The following is a 21,387-nucleotide window of genomic DNA, read 5'->3' as shown; positions in this document are numbered from 1 at the left end:
TCAATCTTCAGATGTCTTCTGTCCTAACACTGATGCTTCCTTAGGTTGCCATTATCCATGCCTATGACTTCGACTACAGCCTCATCACCCCAAAATCAAAATTTAGCCAAGCCTACTCTTCTAAGCTTCAAACCCACGCATCCAGCTATCCAGTCATGTGTCCACTGGGATGTCTTACAGGAACCTCAAACACAGGTACCTAAATCAACTACTTTCTCAGCTGCCCTCCACAACTTGCTGCTTCGTCTCTTCCCTATTACTGAATCCAGATACGGAGAGCTAATCTTAGATCACTCCATCTCCATCTGCCCATACTCTATTAGTCCCGAGTGCCTTTGATGCTACCTCTTACGGCTTTCCATCCCAAATACACTGCCTTCATCTTTGTAAAAACCTTATATACAATTTTCCCACCTCAGATCCTATTCTTTTCCAATGTTCTCACACACATTTCCCCCTAAAGACTGGAGGTTCACAGCTGGCCCATGTTCTGATTCATCAGAGGCTGTCCCATGGCTGTCAAACACCCTGCACATCACCCTGACTGTCACCCTTTTGCTCAGCAACTTAATACAGTCTCTTGAGTGCAGCATTTCATGGTTTCTGGTTCTCAGGCCAGTGGCCAAGTCACAACACCATGCCACCTAAATTTTTCTAGTTTCTCTAATGCTGAGATGCTTCACTTTGGGGATATAGGTCCATGCATGCACATGGGTTTTGGGGGGATGTTCTGTAAAAACTGGAGAAAATTTATATGTTTGTTTTTGTTAACTTTAACTAAAATTTTGTATTTCCCACCATCATGAATACAAGCAACAAACCACAGTACAAGCGTACTTCAAAAGTTTGTTGGAAAACATAATTAAAAGGTAAGTTTATTTTAGTGCAAAAAATGTGAAATCTGTGTGTAATTTTTTTCATAACATGCATTTTCCAAGAACATTATGAAGGGCCCTTGTTTAAGTAATGCCTGTATTTTATCACCTATGAACACCAAAGACTCTTTCAAATCACAGTAAACTCATTATAGGTAAGTAAAAAATTATTTATATTCATCACCAGAAATTTACAGTGGGATTTCTATCTATTATATGATTATTCAATGTGTTAATAAAATGCATATTATAAATTTGCTTAAAATATTTTGATAACTATAAAACTGGTTTCTTTCATAATTTCATGTGTTTACCTTATGCATTTAAAAGTATTATTCTGAGAAGGGGTCCAAATACTTTATGAGAGAGCCAAAGAGATTCATAATACAAAAAGGGTTTAGAATCTACACTCTAGTGGCTTCCCTATCTCTACCCATCCATCTGGTATATACTAACTGATTTTTTTCCAGGTATCATGTGTTGTGTTAGGTCCTGGGGGCATCAGGATGAATAAAACAGAATTCTTTATCTCAAGGTGGGGAGCGGGGAGGGCAGGTCATTTGGTGGTAAGTGATAAATGTATATTAAAACTTTATGTAGGGATTCCTGAGAGCAGAGGGACATCTAATCAAAACTAGAGGCTGGGGAAGGCCCCATGGAGATGACAGTGAAGCCAGTTTTAAAGGACAAGTAGGATTCAGTCAGGTGGAGAAGTAGCAGGCTGTCCAACAGTGGGATACTCTCTTGGAAACAACTATGAGGTAGATGTACTTGCTCCAGGAACCGACACTAAATACCCAGTGCTGAAGAACTGCAATTAGACACAACTGTCTACAAAGTCTCCCGACTGTGGAAAGACAGCTCAGGTTTTTCAGAGTTAAAAAGGTCCACTCTCCCCAAGGGAAAAGCTTTCTTTATGTGCACAATGGAAATCCACTGGTAGAAAACTTGAATTTAGAACCAAAGTCTGCTGGTTACAGCCTGACAGTTTTCTAGGGGAGGAGAGAAAATAAGAAAGTCATCTGCATGATCTAATAGACAGACTATTTTAAAACTAGCATTCCTGTGGCTTCCTCGTGGGATAGTCCAAAGATACTTTTTTTTTTTTAAAGATTTATTTATTTATTTGAAAGTCAGAGTTACACAGAGAGAGGAGAGGCAGAGAGAGAGAGAGAGAGAGAAAGAGAGAGAGGTCTTCCATCCACTAGTTCACTCCCTAGATGGCTGCAACAGCTGGAGCTGTGCCGATCCGAAGTCAGGAGCCAGGAGCTTCCTCCCAGTCTCCCACGCGGGTGCAGGGCCCCAAGGACTTGGGCCATCCTCTACTGCTTTCCTGGGCCATAGCAGAGAGCTGGACAGGAAATGGAGCAGCCGGGTCTTGAACCAGCGCCCATATGGGATGCTGGCACTTCAGGCCAGGGCGTTAACCCACTGCGCCACAGCACCGGCCCCCCCAAAGATACATTTTTAACAACTGTTTTAGGTTGAATAAGATGCATGGAATGATTTTTCCAAAAAATGTGAGTCAAAAACTCCTCACACTGGATGGCCCTGGATAGGTACTGAGTTTCTGAATGAATACCTTTTGCGTGAGTAGAAATGGACAGGGCATCCTTGACCAGGCTCTCTAAAGCAGGCATATTTCTAACCTTGGGAACTGATTTTCAGGTTTGATGAATTATCAGGGGTGAGTGGAAGGCAGAAGGCAGTGCCCACTATCTTCCTGGAGCAACATGCTCTGTGAAGTTTCCTTATTTTCTCAAGCAGACTGGGACATATTATGTTGATTCAACTTTTACCAATATTAAATTACAGCATGTTTCCTCTTTTTCATTACAGGAACAAAAAGTTGCAATAAACTTCCTGTCTCTCTGCACTTAGTTTCACTTAGGAATTAGAATTTCATTATTCTAGTAGAGAGCTCAAACTTAGCTGGTAGAAATCATAATCAACTAACTGCAAGGTAGTTTTGCATCATTAAACCAAACAATGCTGTATTTCCTCGAGTTCCACACGTACACTTACTGCTATCTTAAAAACAAGGCTGTTCCCTGGAGCTGCAAAAGTGTACTGCTGTGACTGTGTGTTAATACCAACCTTGGAATGTCTGCCATCTCTCTTTATACCCTTCTATTTACCCCATAAAAGCTTCAGTGAACTTACAGCCCTGACACAGTTACCGGGAACAGACCTCTATCTGGGAATGATTACATTTGCATATGGATTTAACTCAGCACAGGAATAAGTTAGCACCTTTCTTTGACCTTTTCCTGAGCACAACATACGAAGAGAATCCAGAAATGATGAGTATTTTACAGCAGCTGGCTTCCACAGGTGGTAAGACAGGCTCTGACACAGGATGGGTCTAGTCACTCAGCAAGTGTGAATTTTGGAAGTGAGCATCTGCCAGCCTTGTTATTAACTGGGAAGTCAGTTGTTTTTAGGAACTTCCAAAGCAGAGAACTTAAATGCATTCTTGAAACAGATTCACTTATTATTTAACTGAAAAATATGTTTTCCTTGCACCGTCTTCAATGAGTGGAGGCAGCTGAAAGCCTGAAGAAGGCCCCCTTGAGGCTGCAGCCGTCCTCATTCAGCTAGTGAAGGCATCCTTCTGCTCTCCAAATTTCAGTCTCTAGGCAATTAATGCTTAAGAAACATGATGGCCAGGCAGGCACTGTGACACAGTGGGTTGACGTCTGCATCCCATATTCGAGTGCCTGGTTGGGAATCCCAGCTACTCTGTGCTCCAGCCCAGTTTTTTGCTAATGTGCCTGGGAGACAGTGGATGACAGTCCAAGCACTTAGGCCCCTGCCACATATGTGAAAGACCCGGATGGCGTTCCTGGCTCCTTTGGGCATTTGGGGAAAGAGTCAGCAGATGGCAGATCTCTGTCTCTTCCCCTCTCTCTGTCACTCTAAGGAGGAAATTTGGGACATGCTCAGGCTGACTTGCCCCACGTGGTGGAGCTGGAAGCATACCAGGGGATTCCAATTCAATCCCATCGAGGTGGCATGTACCAATGCCATCTCACTGTTCCAGGTGATCAATTTCAGTTCACAGTTGGTCATGGTGGAGGGACTGGGAGTCAAAGGGAGCACATAGACAAGTCTAGTACCTGCTAACGCTAACCGATGGAGTAAATAAAGGGGAGAGTGATCCAACATGGGAAGTGAGATACTCAGCAGACTCATAGAATGGCAGATGTCCTAAGTAGCACTCTGGCCTCAGAATCAGCCCTAAAGGCATTCGGATCTGGCTGAAAAGCCCATGAGAGTATTTCAGGCATGGAAAGCCAAGACACTCTGGCAAAAGATCTCTGTGAGTGAGATGCCAGTGGAAAAACAGGTCATCAAAGAAGGAGGTACCTTTCTCTGAAGGGAGGAGAGAACCTCCACTTTGACTATGACCTTGTCTAAACAAGATAAGAGTCGGAGAACTCAGAGGGCTTCCATAGCCTTGGAAACTCATGACTGGAGCATAGGGAGATTACTGATGCCATAGACAGGAGTGTCAATTGGTAAAGTCAACAACAGGAGTCACTGTGCACTTACTCCTCATGTAGGATCTCTGTCCTTAATGTGCTGTACATTGAGATTTAATGCTATAACGAGTACTCAAACAATATATTTCACTTTGTGTTTCTATGGGGGTGCAAACTGTTGAAATCCTTACTTAATGCATACTAAACTGATCCTCTGTAAAAAAAAAAAAAAAAAAAAGAAATTATCAATTCCCAACTTGACTCTCACTGGGATTAAACATGACAATAGGTCTGCTCTGATTTCATCATCATTTAAAAAAAATCATCTATTATTTTTCACTTTATGTTTCTGTGTGGGAGCACACTGTTGAAATCCATACTTAATGTATACTAAGCTGATCTTCTGTATATTAAGATAATCAAAAATGAATCTTGATGTGAATGGAAGGGGAGAGGGAGTGGGAAAGGGGAGGGTTGTGGGTGGGAGGGACGGTATGGGGGGGAAGCCATTGTAATCCATAAGTCGTACTTTGGAAATTTATATTCATTAAATAAAAGTTAAAAAAAAAAAGAAGGAAAAAAGGAAGGAAGGAAAGAAGGAAGAAGAAAGAAAACCTTAAAAAAAAAAAAAACAAAAAAAAAAAACCAATAACCCAGAAACACGATGGTCATTATGACCATAAGACAAAGATTGTCATTTTCAAAAACCTTCTCTGCATTAATACTCTTTATACTCTGGAAACATTTTTAAGGAGATACATATTTGTTGCTCTAAGATACTTTTGTTGGGAGATTTAGATATCTGAATTAACACTGTAGGCAAGATGAAGACAAATGTGTCAGATTTATGAAGACAGCCCAAAGCCAGCAGGGTTTCAGTTGCAGATGACAGGTTCCTGGACCCTTTACGAGTTGGCCACTCAGCAGGGATCATTTCAGCGCACCCAGCAGAAGTGAGTTCAGCTTCAGCACTGACCGCAAAGCTCCACATCAGTGCCAACTGAGGAATACAGCAAGGCACACATGCAATTTGACAAGTGTACAGTGACTACACTCAAGTATAAAGGAATGGGTGAAATTACTTTTACTAATATATTTTATTTAATTCAATATATTATCATTTAAGCATATAATCAACATAAAATATTAATGCAACATTTACTTTTTTACACTAAGTTTTTTGTAACCCATGTGTATTTTACACTTACAGCACATCTCAATTCAAACCAGGCACAAATAACCACATGGCTAGTGGCTATAGCATTAATCAGTGCCACTCTGTCCTCCTAAGGATGGATAGACTGACAAATGATGCCAGGGGAGTTATCACAACCACCCAAACTCTAGGGCGCTTAAAATTCTACACTATAGTCTCCTTATAGTTTCAGAGATTGGTCTTCCAAATGTGTTTGCAGAAGGTTCTAGTATTTGCAGGAGTTACTCACAAATACTGAATATTTCAGAAAACGAGTCTTGGTGTCAAAGTGAGACATTCCTAACCTTATGTGTTACAGAATAAGAATGACAGGCTCACTATTCATCAGGTCATAACAATGTTAGCTCTTTTTTCCTGTTTCATTTATATCTCAATGCAACTCATTTGTTCTATTGGTATCATTGAAAGTCTTCTCAGTACCAAGCCTACAGTGGCTAAAATGCATGGACAAAATGGAAAAGTATTGATTCTAAAATATATTTAACAAAAATAGGTGCCAAAATGTGTGCAAGTCACTAGGCCATCAGCTTTACTTTGGAATAACATTCCTTTGAACTTGAATTCTGTCTCAATCTACAAACTCTTGAGGTGTTAGAGATCTAATCAGTTCTAGCTTGTCTTCTGTAAACATGATGTGCTGTAGCCCCGAAGTGATTTACCTTAGGTAAATTTTCCTTTATGGTTTCGTCATCTCTCTTCACAACCTCCATCATTTCTTGGCCCCCAAGGTAGACAGCATTAGCTACATTAAAAGATAAAAAGTCAAACACTTAGAATATACAGAACAAACACAACTATATACTAATATTAGTAAATTCACATTCCTGCCTCTTCTTTTGGCCATGTATCATCTGATACAGTAAGGCTCTACAGAAAGGCTGAGCGAGGCAGGCAGCCAGGCGGTTCTAAAGACAAGAGCATGTCCTAACAAGGACAGTCTCACAACCTCACCTGGCTTCCCAGGAGCAAAGTTCAGGGGTCCAGCAATCTAATGCAGTACCACAGTAGATGATGGTATAACTGTACTGACCAATACATGTTAAGGATGAGAAATAAACATTATTACAGATAAAAAAAGTAAACTAGGGAAACTGTGCAGAGTTATTAATATGAAACTACACAGGCAGTTTTATTTAAAAAAGCAAACAAACTAAAAGGAATTTTTATTTTTCAGGGATGGGAAATATTTTTTCAGCCAAGGATATTCATAACATCATTGGTGGCCCACACAGAATTATCAACTTAAAAATTATAGATTTGTTGAATTTCGAGTCCCACCTGCAGCTACCTTGGCAGGGCCAGACCAAATTATTTTACAGTACACAGGCTGGATATTCCCCACCCTTGAAGGGCTGCCAAGAGTTTAAAAAAATTATTTTCATTTTATTTGAAAGGTAGAGAGGGGAGAAGGGGAGGGAGGGAGGGAAGGAGAGACAGTGAGCGAGCTTCTATCTACTGTTTCAAAAAGAGGGAGGGAGGGAGGGAGGGAGGGAAGGGGGGGAGAGGGAGAGAGGGAGAGAGAGAGAGAGAGAGAGAGAGAGAGAGAGAGAGAAATCTTTCATCTATTGGTTTACTCCCCAAATGTTCACAACAATCAGGGCTGAATTCGTCTGAGGATAGGAGCCAGGAGTTCCATACAAGTTTCTCACATGGGTGGAAAGGACCCAAGTACTTGAGCCAGCTTCTGCTGCCTCCCGGGTGGCACTAGCACTAGCTGGATCAGAGGAAAGGCGCTGGGACTCAAACCAGGCACTTCGCTATGGAATGCAGGTGTCCCAAGTGGGGACTTTAACCACTGTGACAAATGCCTGTCCCCAAGAGACTTTCATGATTGTTAGTCCCATTATACTGGTTGCAAAATGAGCAAAATGATCTTCATTTTCAAGATGTCCAATACCCAAGAAAGAGGAAGAAAGTCAAAGAAAGCATAAATGTAGAGCATGGCTTTCTTGTAGTGGTATGGACCTTTGTATCCAATGCTTTGTGCTCTGCTCTGTGCTCCATTTGACTGTTATTACCTTGCCTTTTTTTTTTTTTTGTCAGCATCTGCCTGATATATCTGTCCTTCCTTTCATTTTTAACCTTTTTTCATTTTGTTTTAAGTACATCTCATGAAATCATGTAAGTGGACTTCTTTAAAAAGGCATTCTGGGGGCTGGTGTTGTGGCACAGAGGGTAAAACTGACGCCTGTGATGCTGGCATCCCATACATATGGGCACCAGTTCAAGATCACTTCTGATCCAGCTCCCTGCTAATGCACTGCGGATGGGCCCCTGCACACTCGTGGGAGACCAGGAGGAAGCTCCTGGCTCCTGGATTCAGTGTGGCGCAGTCCTGGCCAGTGCGACCATTTGGGGAGTGAATCAGTGGATGGAAGATCTCTCTCTGTGTCTCTCCCTTTCTCTCTGTTACTCTGCCTTTCAAATACATAAAAATAAATCTTAAAAAAAGGCCATCTGAAAGTCTCTTCAATAAGGGACAAAACGTTGAGATCATAGATGCCTGGTCTAACTCGGTTACCTGACTTCATATATCCTATACTTTCTTATTATTCCAATTATTCTTTTATTCTCAGGCCTTAACACATTTCTTTTCATTAACAGACTCAAAGTATAAATTCCACTTTCATTCATCTAGTGGTTAGCCTCACCCAGAAACTGCAAAACATAGCTATTTCTCGTGCTGCCAGGAATTACTGTGTCTAAACTTTCCATCCAAACAAGGGAGGCCCGCACCCTCCCTGTGCTTTCCCTATGCCTTCCCCCAGCCCTGTGATTTAAACTACCTGGAAGTTTACTTTTATTTTTCCTGAGGTAAGACACACACACACAGAGTCAACATCATCAAACAGCACACAAAACTGCTTCTCGTGAACAAGTACAGTTTCCTGACCCCTTGTTTCTCACCTTTACATCTGTCCCTAGGGCACATTTCTCTCAACTCTGTTACCTCCACACACATGCATTTGTATGAACACCTTCTTGTTTCTTGGTAATGCGATCACTGTCCTTACCTGGCTGCTAGGATAGAAGAGGGTTTAGCTCACTTTTATAGCCCTCACATTCTTTCCTGCCATCTTCTCAATATGTTTATATCTTATTTTCAATTCCTCTATTATTACTTAAGTAATATTTACACTTTTATTTATAAATATAGCTTGCTGCCAAGTAGTATAGCACATTTCCATTCTTATAAACCCCTCCTCTACCCAATACTTTCCTTTGTTATAACTACCTCTTTTCCCCGCCTCCCACCCAATCAGATATTCTTTGGTCATTTTTTTTTTGTCAGGGCCCTTCTTCCAGGACCCTTAGACCAGAATTCTACTCTAACCTCGGCTGCTGGAAATTGAGGATTTCCTTTCATGGGGCCTTATTGGGTTGTTCTCATTATTTTCTAAGTCCAAGCTAATCAACTCATTCAGTTTTTTATTCATTCAAAAATTATTTTGCACCTACTGCATGCCAGGCATTGTTCTAGGCAATGGAGACAAAGCAATGAACAAGAAGAAACACTGCCTGGTATAACTGAATTTATGTTTAGTGTTTTGGTTGGTTGAATACAAACATATATATAACAGATGTGGAGAAAGTGCTATGGAAAAAGGACACAGACTGTGCAGTGATAGTGGTGGGCTTATGTAGTGTGTGTTGGAAAGGCCTCTCCTATAAGAGGATGGTTGAACAGAGACCTGAATGAAATGCGATACTGGGGCATGCGACACCTGGGGAAGCGCAGGGCCGGAGAGGGCTTGCTGCGTCTGAGGAACAGTAAGACGGGCAATGCAGCTGCCAAGGATGAAGGGTGAGGGAAAACGGTAGGAGATGAGGTTGGAGAGAACCAGGGGCCAAGGTCCCATTCCCCTTCTTGTGTGTGATTTCCTCTGATATGTTTAGATGACCTCTTTCTTTCCCTCCCTCCCTCCCTTCCTTCTTTCACAGGCAGAGTGTACAGTGAGACAGAGAGACAGAGAGAAAGGTCTTCCTTTGCCATTGGTTCACCCTCCAATGGCCGCCGCGGCCGGCGCGCTGCGGCTGGCGCACCGGCGCTGATCCGATGGCAGGAGCCAGGTACTTATCCTGGTTTCCCATGCGGGTGCAGGGCCCAAGCACTTGGGCCATCCTCCTCTGCACTCCCGGGCCATAGCAGAGAGCTGGCCTGGAAGAGGGGCAACCAGGACAGAATCCGGCGCCCCGACCAGGATTAGAACCCGGTGTGCCGGCGCCGCAAGGTGGAGGATTAGCCTAGTAAGCCGCGGTGCCGGCCTAGATGACCTCTTAAAGATCCACCTGAGGGGAAATTTCTGGAGTTTTTGTATGACTGAAAAGTCTTCTTTTTTTCTCTATCCTTTACACCACTGATACTTCGCTAGTTAGAAAACTGCAGGTTGAAAATCATTTCCCCTAGAACTTAGAAGACACTGTTCCACTATCTTCACATCCATGATTGTTGTTGAGAAGCCAGATACTAATTTGATTCTGATTCCTTTGAAGGCATTTGCATGTGTAGGTATGCAATCCTGGAAGCTTTTAAGACTTTCTGCATATTATTCTTGATTCTGCTATTTCACTGTGATATGCCTCAATATGGGTGTTTTTTAAATTCACTGTATTCTTCAGTTCTGGGAAATTTAGATTGTTAACTGCTTCCTCTGGTTTTCATTGTTCTCACTTACTTGCTCTTATCTTTCCTGTTTTAATATTTAACTTTTTTTGTTGTCATTCTACTTTTTGGCTCTGCACCCCAATTTTCATATTTTTAATTGGCATGGGGTCTGTTTTGTTTCTGATTGTTTCTCCTTCAAAGCACCCAGTTCTTGTTTATATCAACATTTTTCTCTGATCTTGAAGATCAACATATCGTTTCAAAGTTTTCTTCTGCTTTTCTGATTGTCTCCATTGACTCTAAAGCCATTTATTTGTTTCTTTCCTTGCTCATGCTTTTTCATGTTGGAGGTTCTTTAATGCCTGGTAATCATCATTCATCTTAAGAACACTTCAGTAAAAGTTGTATAGCAGAGCCAGCATCATGGATTATTATGTTACGTCAAAAAGCCCCTGTATAATGGAACATGGGAAGGTCTTTTAGATTCCTCAATCTTTCGAAAGAACACTCTGACTTTTCCCTTTATTTTGGTCTATGGGTTGGAGGATGCCAGCTGCTGCGTGTACTATACAAGATGGCAGAGGAGGGCATGACTGACTTTAATTAAACTTTGTTTTTTTTCTCAATCTCACTCTTCCTTACTTTCACTTGGAATTTTGAGTCTCAACTTTCTAGGGGATTCTTCAGGAGAGATGGAGGCCTTGTTTAGCTATATTTGCTTTTTCTTAAGCCTGTGTACAAGTAAACTCCCTATGATAAAAGAGGTACTCTATATATATGTTGCTGAATGCAGTCATATGGCTATTGATCACTTAATGTAATTAATGGAAACAAGGAGCTGAATTTCTAATTCAACTGTAATTAACAAATTAAAATAGATTCCTGTGATGAGACAGTGGGGGCTGTGAGCTATAGTTCCCTATATCTTGCTTCATTAGCTTCTGCTCTTCTCTTATTCTCTTGCACAAATCTATTGAAATCTCTTGTCAATTAACAGTCTCTCTCTCATTCCCTTATGTATCTCAAAAACATTTTTAATATAATTTTTATTGGGTATAGAATGAGGTAAAGATGAGATGTTGTGACCAATCAGCTTCTTTTAAAGAAAAGTGCCTTTAGGGGCAGGCGCTGTGGTGTAGTGGGTTAAGCATCTGCCTGCAGTGCCAGTATCCCATATGGGCATTATTTGGAGTCCTGGCCACTCCACTTCTGATCTGGCTCCCTGTTATGGCCTGAGAAAGCAGAAGATGGCCAAAGTCCTTGGGCTCCTGACTTAGATGGGCCCAGCTCTGGCCGTTGTGGCCATTTGGGGAGTGAACCAGCAGATGGAATATATCTCTCTCTCTCTGTAACTCAGCCTTTCAAAAAAATAAATCTTAAAAAAGTGTCTTTATTTTTTTTAGAAATAACTTTATCTTAACTTCTTTAATTTCACAGACCTACTAAAAACTTCTGTATCATTTTATTGATTGTTTTAACCATTTTTTTTGTTCATATGAGGCCACCTATTTATGTCCCAGCACAAAGTAACCAAAAGAGATAATCTCTTCCTCACAGTTTGCAATCTAGCAGTTTTTCATTTATTTTATATAGGTAAATAATAAGCTGCCTCACTTCAAACATCTTGAATATAATCCTTAAGGGTGTGATTGTATTATTATTGTCTGTGATATTAGCATGAATACACAGAGGAGCAAATGTGCTGCATTTCTTGGCCTAATCTCCTAAATCAGGAGAAGAGAGTTATAACTGTATACTAAGACTTTGGAAGTCAAGCCCTAGGTTCTGGTTCAAAGTCAGAGCTACCCTTGTTTTACTGTAGTAATCCAAAGTATTTTTAATAACCCAGTAAATTAAAGCAACATGGATTTGGTTAACAAATTATTTTGGTTAGTGAAATATATATTGTTATTTCATGCATAGTATATTAAAATAATTAAGCAAGTTATATAATACCTTTAAGAATAAAATAACTGAAAAAAGTAAATTACAAAATAGCATACTATGGTCTATGATTCTAATGATTCTATGGTCTATGATCTATGATTGTTGTAATAATAGCTAAGTGCGTTGTACAGACTCATTTGAAATGATGAACAAGAAGGTAACAAGACTGATTATCTCTGTTTGATGGAATCCCAGATGATTTGCCTGTCCTTGCTTCTCTCTTCTCCTATTTGCTCCCCTCCCTTCCAATAGATGATAGTTTTTTCTTTTCTTGTATGCTCCGTTGTATTCACCATCATTATTTGCTACCTTTATTTCTTTGCTCTTTTTGGCGGTAGATGAACATTCTGTACTTTCTTTAATAACCCATCAAAATTTGCCTATTTCTTTTCTTTTTATTTTTTAAAGATTTATTTATTTGTGAAAGAGTTACAGAGGGAGGAAGAGACAGACAGAGAGACCCATCTAGTGGTTCACTCCCCAGATGGTCACGATAGCCAGAGCTGGATCAGGATGAAGCCCAGGAGCCCCGAGGTACTTGGGCCATTCTCCACTGCATTTCCCAGGCCATTAGCAGAGAGCTGGACTGAAAGTGTAGCAGAAGGACACCAACTAGCACCCATATGGGATGCCAGCATCGCAGGTGGCGACTTTATCTGCTACACTGGCCCCTTCCCTATTTCTACAAGTAATTTCTCTCCAGGTGTCTGAACATGCCCAATAGTTCGTCCGTTCCAATTCCATTCTGCTGCAATCTTGCACTGACTGCTCTCCAGTCTGCTGCACAGTTGCCATCCATGGACTTCCCTTTGCCACTTCTCTAGACTGGATTCCCTGGCTTGTGGATTCTATTTGTGACTTTCTCTTCCTAGGTTTACTTCTTTTACTCACTGAAGCACATTTTCCACTAACTAATAAAACGGTGCAGGGAAGCTAGATTTTATATTATTTTTATATCTATTTTTTCTTTTCTGACAATGATTCATAATTGGGCTAGGCAGAGAGTGTTACGCTGAAAATGGCCTGCCCTTCAGATTTCCTGTCTCCCAGCATCCAAGGTTAATGATTTTGATTCCAGTTGCTTGACATGCGACTACTTCTTACAACTTCGCACCTATCCTGTTCTCCATACCCCCAAGCCCGAAAGTTCTTTGTGTCTTCACTTTAGCTCTTGTATTCTGAAGTTTCATGGAGCCTGAACTCGTTAACAATCTGTTCATTAATTAGGCTGGATAGCTAGTGGGCCTATTCACAACCTGGACTCATCAACTTCAGTTCCGGAGATGTTAATTTTATTAGTATTTGATAATTTCTTCCCGTTTTTCCTCTCTTTCTGGACCTTCTAGTGGTAGGATCTCTAGTGCTGATTTTCTAAATGATATTTTCCTTCCACTGTCCCCCCCTTTTTTTCTTGTATTACTTCCTCAACTTCTTCAATTTTTTGTTCTCACCTTTTATTAAATTTTAATTTTGGCTCTCAAAATTTCAATTACCAACAAGTTTTCTTTCTTTGTTCATAGTATTCTGTTCTTTATTTTTGGATGCCAGATTTTGCTGAGATTACAGGGATTTTTTTTTAAATTACAATAAAGTTTTAATTTCTTCCTTTTCCTGTTCATTGCCTTATCCATTTCCTCCACATCGCCCTTCACTCTGTCCATTTTTCTGTTCTGGATTCTATTATGTTGAGGAAGTGTCTGATGCACTTGCATCCTCCAAGGCAATGAACTCTCAAAGTAACATCTGATGTCCTTATCTCTATTTGTTAGCTTAAGTTTCATTAAAAAAGACTAAGTTGAGGTTCAAAAAGACTTTATTTAAAATATTCATTCTTATTTTTTTCTTTTTTGAATAACTAGGCTTCTAAGTCCTATGATTTCTCCCAGAAATAAGAGCTACAAAGTTCAGGAAAAGCATCTATTTAAGCCTGTTCTCTAGCCTTAATTTTTGAGACCTCAGATTATTTACCCTTGGACATGAGGTGCCCTGCACACTGCTGTGTGGAAGAATGCTTTGCCCGTTAGGTGCTGCCGGATCAACCAGCTTCCTTCCTGTGACTGCAGGCTGCGACAGGCAGTCTTCTACTTGCAGACCTCCCACACCAGGTGCCTACTACTGAGTGTAATATGAACACGCCCAGCCCGCCTAAGGCTCCAGCTTCTTGACACAGTGTTCCAAGGATATGTAATCTTCCATCTAGGCACAGTTTTGGCAAGACATAGCAGGTTTGGGTTCTGTCTTCTTGCCATGAGGGTGACTGCTATGCCACAAAGAATCAAATAAATGCTTTCTTTTCATGATAGAAAAAAAAAAGTCCAAGGCAGCCTTTGTTAGGTAGTGAGTCATATAATCCCTATTTTCTCCAGGGTGGGATCTTCCTCATTGGAATTCATCTCAAATTCAACACTGAACACTGACCATCAGTGAAACCTGGCTTCATAACTGTAAACTATAGATTCACTCAGAGATTCTAGTTGTACAGTGATATAATAATCAAGTTAATTCATGTTTTGTATATGTATATAAATTCTTTATTATGTTTATTTAAATTATATCAGAATGTCTGGTATTATATCCGGTATAACAACATACCCTCATTTACCTTCCTGTAAGAATGCCATTGCTGACAGTTCAGAATCTATAGGCTTGTGTTGCAAAAGTTCAACCCTGATTCAGCTATGTTGAATTTGGTACCTGTTTCATTACAGGCTTGCTTGGGTTAGTCAAGGGGCCTGACTGAATGAGTTTGGTAGGGATTAGTGTACCATGCACAGGGATCATGTAGATACCTGGAAATGATGTGGCAGGTGAGGGCCAGGTCATGAAGGACTCTGAATGTCAGACTCAATAGTCTACAACATTTGCTCTGGCACTGGTGACCCTCTAAAGATTCTGAGCAGGAAAATGAAAAGAACTGGCCTATGATTTAGGAGATTAACTGTCAGTGGAGCAAGCCTGGAGGTAGACAACTAGTTACAAGGTAGTTACACCACCCGGCAGGGAGACAGTGAAGACTAAAGTGCTTGTGGAAAACAATAACTGATCATAGATACCGTTTCTCCCACTACTGGAGACATGTGCTCTCTCTATAAAACCCAGAAATTATAAGAGTAGAAGAAATAGTTGTTGAATCTAGCTAAAGACATTCATTGTTGATATTTTGATTCCCTTCCTTCAGTTCTTTTGATATTCTCAGTCCTCACACACTTACATTACATGTGAAATGTTATATCTTGCCTTTGCGCACATTCTAGAGTAGGAATAGGTGGCATAATTTTTGGAGATGGTGGAAATGTTTTCTGGGCTGTCCAATATGGTGGCTATTTGCCACATGTGCTTTTTGGTCAGCAAATATGGTCAGCAAAACCAAGGAACTGAACTTTTGGTTTTACTTATTTCCGTTTATTTATTTTTAAAAATTTTTATTTGGGAAGAAGAGGGAGAGGAGCTACAGAGATATAGATAGATAGATAGAGAAATAAAGCAAGTTACCATCTTTTGGTTCATTCCCTACATATCTGTGGCAGCTGGGGTTGCGCTGGGTGGAAATCCAGAGTTGAGAATGTGGTCCAGGTCTCTAACATGGGTGGCAGGAACCTAATTACTTAAGTCATCACCACTGCCTCCCAGGGTCTGCACTGGTAGGAAGCCAGAGTCAAGCACTGGGAACTGAAAATAGTAGGTTACCATAACTGGTAGGTGAAATATCCACTACTACATTTAAATTTCAATGGCTAATGTCCATCTTATTAGACAGTGACGTTCTTGAGCTACAAATAAGTCAGAACTTAAGGGCTTAGACAACTGGATATTAGGAGAAGGGGAACAATGAAAAACAGATATTGGTAGAGGCTTATGAGAAAGGAAAGGTACGTTAGGAAGGACTCTGGGGAAAAAGTGGGGATTTTATGGAAGATAATTCTTTGTACCTCCCATTAGTCTCCTCCACAAAATCTGATCCCAACCTACTTTCATGTTTGTTTCCATCTACAGACTATACACCTTCCAATGGACGTTAACTACTCAACTTCTAAACACACACTGAATTTCTCATCTTCTATCCCTTGATTCATGGCATCTTGTCTACTTGAAATCCACCTCTATCCCCCATCATCCTTAAACACTTAACAGAGAAACTCCATTTTCCCTCTACCTTGCTCTGCCTATCACTCCAAGAGAGGTGACTTTGCTTTTTCCTCTTTATGCCTTCAGCATTTAGTTGATAGTGTTCATGTAACCTTGGCACTTAATGTTCCCCATGATGATCTGGATCCATGTAGCTTCTTTCTGAGCCTGATCTGGGTCTCACACATAGAATAATGCTCAGTAAAGAATTACTGCACTTAATGTTGAAAGATTTATAGCCAGACCTGGCCTCAATACCTTTACATGCACTTTTTTTTGTATTTTTTTTATTCACTCTTTGCTCTTCCTGACAAACCCTGGTTTTGATTCCCTTCAGCCAGAAAACAGGTCTGATAAGCTATAGAATGAACTCTCCATTCTCCAAAAGGAAGGTTCTTATGGTAATGGGGGCCTACAACTTATCTGCTAACCAGGAAATTAGCAATGAGTGCCAACAACAGATGTTCTCCAATCTCAGTAAGGCCTCATTTATATTACAGAGGGTCACATGCACGATGGAAAGGTTGCCTGGGTCATTATGTGGTGCTGGATAGCGCTCTGACACACAGGGTGAGAAAGCTCAACTTTGCTGCAGGCAGCATAGGAGATGCCCACCAAGGTCCTACGTCCATAGAACTGAAGTGCATCATGTTGTAGCACTAAACGTGTGGTTCAATACCTTATGTTTGCCATTTTGTTAACAAAGTTTTGTAGAGCAAGAAATATCTAAGCTTCAATTAGCATAACCAACATGATTTCTGTCTTGAAGTTGTTTATGAAACAACAAACATCTTCCTCATGAAACTGGAGATACCTGATCAGATTCTGGGAACAAGACTGCTTGCAAGATGGGAAAGTACAATCTGCTAGTGAGGACTGCTGGATTATTAACACAGAAGCCAAAGCTGTTTATGCTGCTGCCCGCTTCCCAAAATCTCAACTGATTTCCAATGGAAATGATCTCACAGAGTTTTACTTCTGAACAAGATGGATAAGAGAAACTAGATTCAGCTTCCTGTTTAAAACAAGTAAAACACAGTTACAGTATATGAAAAACAAAGACAATTTTTAAAGCAGTGGGTAAGGGACACTGAAAAGACAATGACCCCTGAGAAAACAGAAAGGGAGGCTTGTTTCAGCTTATTGCTTAGTAACGTTCCCTACTGTAGCACAGGAGGAGGAATGCTAGCCACACTTGGTATTTCCCTGAGCCGAGGCGAGTACTAATCATGATTGTTACTTTCTATAGATTATGATGCTCTGACATCCATCTGGCTGAGGAGACCCTGTCCTTCCCAGGGTTAGCCAATTCTTGGAGACAGTCTCCTGTCACCGTACCTTTCATATGTAAACTAATTAATCCAAAGCCCATATCCCACAGTCTGCCAAAATTATTAAAAACTGGCCAATCCTGAACATGCTCAGTTGCTGAACCTGCCACATCCCATCTTTCCCTGGGACACCACAGTAAAGGCTCTGGGCCACGCTCTCCTGTGCTCCTCCTCCCTCCTGACACAAGCTCTCCTGCGCTTCCCTGTGTGGCCCTGCCTGGCATGGCATGCCCCCTCCTCTTAGGAGCCCTGACTATAAACATTTCTTCTTTCATGTTTGTCACATTACCATATTGATTACAATAGATTCCAGGTACATTTCACAATGAGGAGACAGAGCTGATGGTCTTGGGAGGATAAAATGCAGTGGGGTTCAGAAGGGTAGAGCAGTGGAAAGCGGAGAGGGGAGGTGACTGGGAGAAAGTTTCAGAGATCTGCAGGGTTCCCTTTGAGTTTCAGCTAAGTACTGATCAGCACAAACATGTGAGAAACTACTGGAACCTGGGGAACAGGATTAGAGACAACAATCCCTGTGCTGGAAATAGTGACCATGTCTACCAGTTCAGTATAAAACCTCATATCTCATACCTCAACTTGAGAACTCAGTTTTGTGAGTAGGTGGTAGGTAAAATTAGCTCTAAATGAAACTGTTCTGGTACCAATTAGCAAAGCTTAAAAACAGGACTAGAAAGGATCAAAGTATTTCAAAGTAACAAAGCTGTGTCCCATAAAACAGAACTCAAGAATATTTATAGGAATACAAAAATATCCAGCATCTAACAAAAGCATCCAACAAAAAATTATCAAGCATGCAAGGCAGGAAAATACAATCTGAAATAAGGAGAAAAACTGATCAGCTGAAATTAATCCTAAAATAACAAAGATAATAAAATTAGTAAATATTCAACAAATGGTGCTTAGACAACTGGATATACATATGTAAAAGAACAAAGCTGGGTCACTATCTCACATCATATCCCAAAATTAATTAAAAATGAATCATAGTCCTAAATTTAACAACTAAAGCTATAAAACTCTTAGAAAGGAAGATACGGCTGGCATTGCATCAGTGTGAGTTAAGCTGCTGCCTATGACACCAGAATCCCATATGAGCACCAGTTGGAGTCCTGGCTGCTATAATTCAAATCCAGTTCTCTGCTAATGCACCTAGGAAAGCAGCAAGTGCTTGGGCTGCTGCCACCTACACGGGAGACTCAGATGGAGTTCCAGGTCCCAGGCTTTGGCCTGGTCCAGTCCTAGGCATGGAGGCCATTTGGAGAATGAACACTCTCCTCCCTCTGTCTTTGTAACTCTGCCTTTCAAATAAATAAAATAAATCTTTTTTTTTTTTTTAAAGGAGTAAAGATAGGAATAAATCTTTGTGACCTTAGATGAAGGAATGGCTTCTTAGTTAAGATAGTAAAAGCACAGTGACAAAAGCAAAAAGAAATTGGGCTTCATCAAAGCTAACATTTTTTGTGGGTTAAAAGACACCATCAAGAAAGTGAAAAAGACAACCCACAGAATGGGAGACCATTCAAAATCTGATAAGGATCTACACCCAAAATAAACAGGATCTTCAAAAAGGTCATGGGAAGTGTGTAAGTAGAAAAAAAACTACTCATGGATTAAAACTTTATGAAGTGCTCTTATTTATAAAAAATCTTACACCTCAACAGTAAAAAGATAAACTGATTAAAAATGGGCAACAGACTGGAACAGGCATGTCTCTACAGAAGGATACAAGTAGCCAATAAGCACATGAAAACATGCTTAATATCATGAATCATGAGGGAAATGCAGTCAAACCAAAATCAGATACCATGTCATACCTACTGTGATGGTTAGAATAAAAAAGACAAACAATAACCAGTATTGACAAGGATGTGGAGAAATTAGAACCCTCCTACACCGTTGGTGACATTGTAAATTGGTACAGGCACTTTGGAGAACAGTTTGGCAGCTCCTTAAAATGTTAAATATAGCTACCATACACCTAGCAATTCCACTTGCAGATATATACCCAAAATAATTTAAAATATAAGTCCACACAAAACTTGTATATGAATGCTTATAACGATATTATTCACAATAGTTTCAACCTTGGAAACAATCTGAATATTCATCAGTTAATGAATGGAAATGCAAAATGTGATACAGCATACAAAGGGACATTATTCAGCACTAGAAAGTAAATAGGCACTGACATGCTAAAATGTAAGTGAACCCTTAAAAATTATCCTAAGCAAAAAAAGTAAGTCATAGCACAACATTTCAGTTTGTAAAACAAGTCCAAAGCCATTTTTAGAGAGAAATTTATGGCATTAAAAACCAGTATTAGAGAAGAAAAAAAAACTTAAATCAGTAGCCTCACTGTAAGAAATCAGAAAGAGAAGGGCAATTAACTCCAAATTAGGCAAGGTAGAGGAAATAATAAAGTTCACAGCATAAATTAACGAAATAGAAATCAATGAAGCAATCAAGAAAATAAATGAAACCAAAAGTTAGTTTTTCAGTAAGACGATGAATTGATAAACATTTGGTTAGACTGATTACGCAAAACAATGTGAGAAGACATAAGACATTACCAATGTCAGGAAAGAGAAAGGTGAATTCCTGCAGATTACAGATATCAAAAGGATAATTGAATGATTTTGTGGACAACTTTATGCCAAGAAATTAACACTCTGGGTAAAATGGAAAAAGTTTTCAAGAAGACACAAATTTTAAGCTTATTAAAAAGAAACAAGTAACCTGAATAGTTTTACATCTATTAAAGAAATTAAGTTTGTAACTGAAAACTTCTTCACAAAGAAAACTCCAATCCCTTATGATTTTATTGGTCATTTTACAAAATATTTAAGAAAGAAATACTGATTCTACATAAACTCTTCCAGAAATAACCACATATAGAGGGCTATTTGATTTTTGACAAAGGTAGCATTTCAGAACAGTGGGAAAAAGGTGGTTTGTGGTGGGCAAAATTCTAAGATAGCTTCTAAGGACCCCTTACTCTCCTATAATCTTCTTTCTTAAGAGCATGGGTGGAACCTGTGAATATAACACAACACTCCTGTGATTAGGTTATGTTATCTGGCAGAGTTAAACTTAAGAAAGGAAGATGCTGGGAAGCCTAATTTATTCACACAAATCCCAAATCTGAGTGTTTTCTTCTGGCTGGTGGCAGAAGAGGCAGGCAAAGATATGAAGCACCAGGAGGACTGTACCACTGATGGTTAGAAGATGGAGCTCATTTGGAAAGGACCTGACTGTGGCCTTGAGGAACAGAGTTGGACTCCTGGCTGAGTCAGCAACAAAGTGGGGCCTCAGTCTAAAGCCACAGAAATTGGCTGTTCTGTCAACGGTGCGGATGAGCTCAGAAGTGGATTTCCTCAGAGAATCCTGACAAGAACTCAGGGGCTGACAACCTGATTTCAGCATGGACTTCTGACTCATAGACTCACAGACATAGTGAATAAATGGGTGCTGTTTTAAGCTTCTAAACTTGTGGTGATTTGTTACACAGCAATAGAAAACCAACACATGGCCTTCCACTAACGATGACTGGGTCAACTGGGTATTCATACAGGGAAGAAAACAACAACTTTATTCCTACATTGTCCTTTATATACACAAACCAGTTCCAGATTTTAATGTCATTCTGAAATTGGAAAAACTCTAAAAACTCAAATATTTTATAAGAAGCTTTTGTATTTCTAATAATAAATTTTTCATCAGGGAGTGTGCCCCGGCCCAGCATTATTCCGGCTCTTATTGTTTTTCTGGTAATTTCCTAAGTCTA

The 21,387-nt window shown here is 40.2% G+C and overlaps 1 protein-coding gene across 2 annotated transcripts in view; it reads right to left on the bottom strand.

Moving 5' to 3' along the window:
* LDAH (lipid droplet associated hydrolase) overlaps window positions 1-21,387 on the bottom strand; it is a 148,326-nt gene that overhangs the window by 11,898 nt on the left and 115,041 nt on the right. For both annotated transcript variants that reach the window (XR_016230537.1, XM_002710058.6), the window contains one exon: window positions 6,236-6,318. Coding sequence is in view for 1 of the 2 variants with exons in the window: in XM_002710058.6 (XP_002710104.1) it covers window positions 6,236-6,318 (83 nt within the window). In the remaining variant the exon portion in view is untranslated. The remainder of the gene's footprint in view (window positions 1-6,235; window positions 6,319-21,387) is intronic.

The sequence above is a fragment of the Oryctolagus cuniculus genome, chromosome 2 (assembly GCF_051225735.1).
Source record: "Oryctolagus cuniculus isolate XC-2025 breed Fujian yellow rabbit chromosome 2, ASM5122573v1, whole genome shotgun sequence".
In the NCBI taxonomy this organism is placed as follows: domain Eukaryota; kingdom Metazoa; phylum Chordata; class Mammalia; order Lagomorpha; family Leporidae; genus Oryctolagus; species Oryctolagus cuniculus.
The sequence above is the reverse complement of the archived record's forward strand: the minus strand, read 5'-3'. Positions and strand labels throughout refer to the sequence as shown.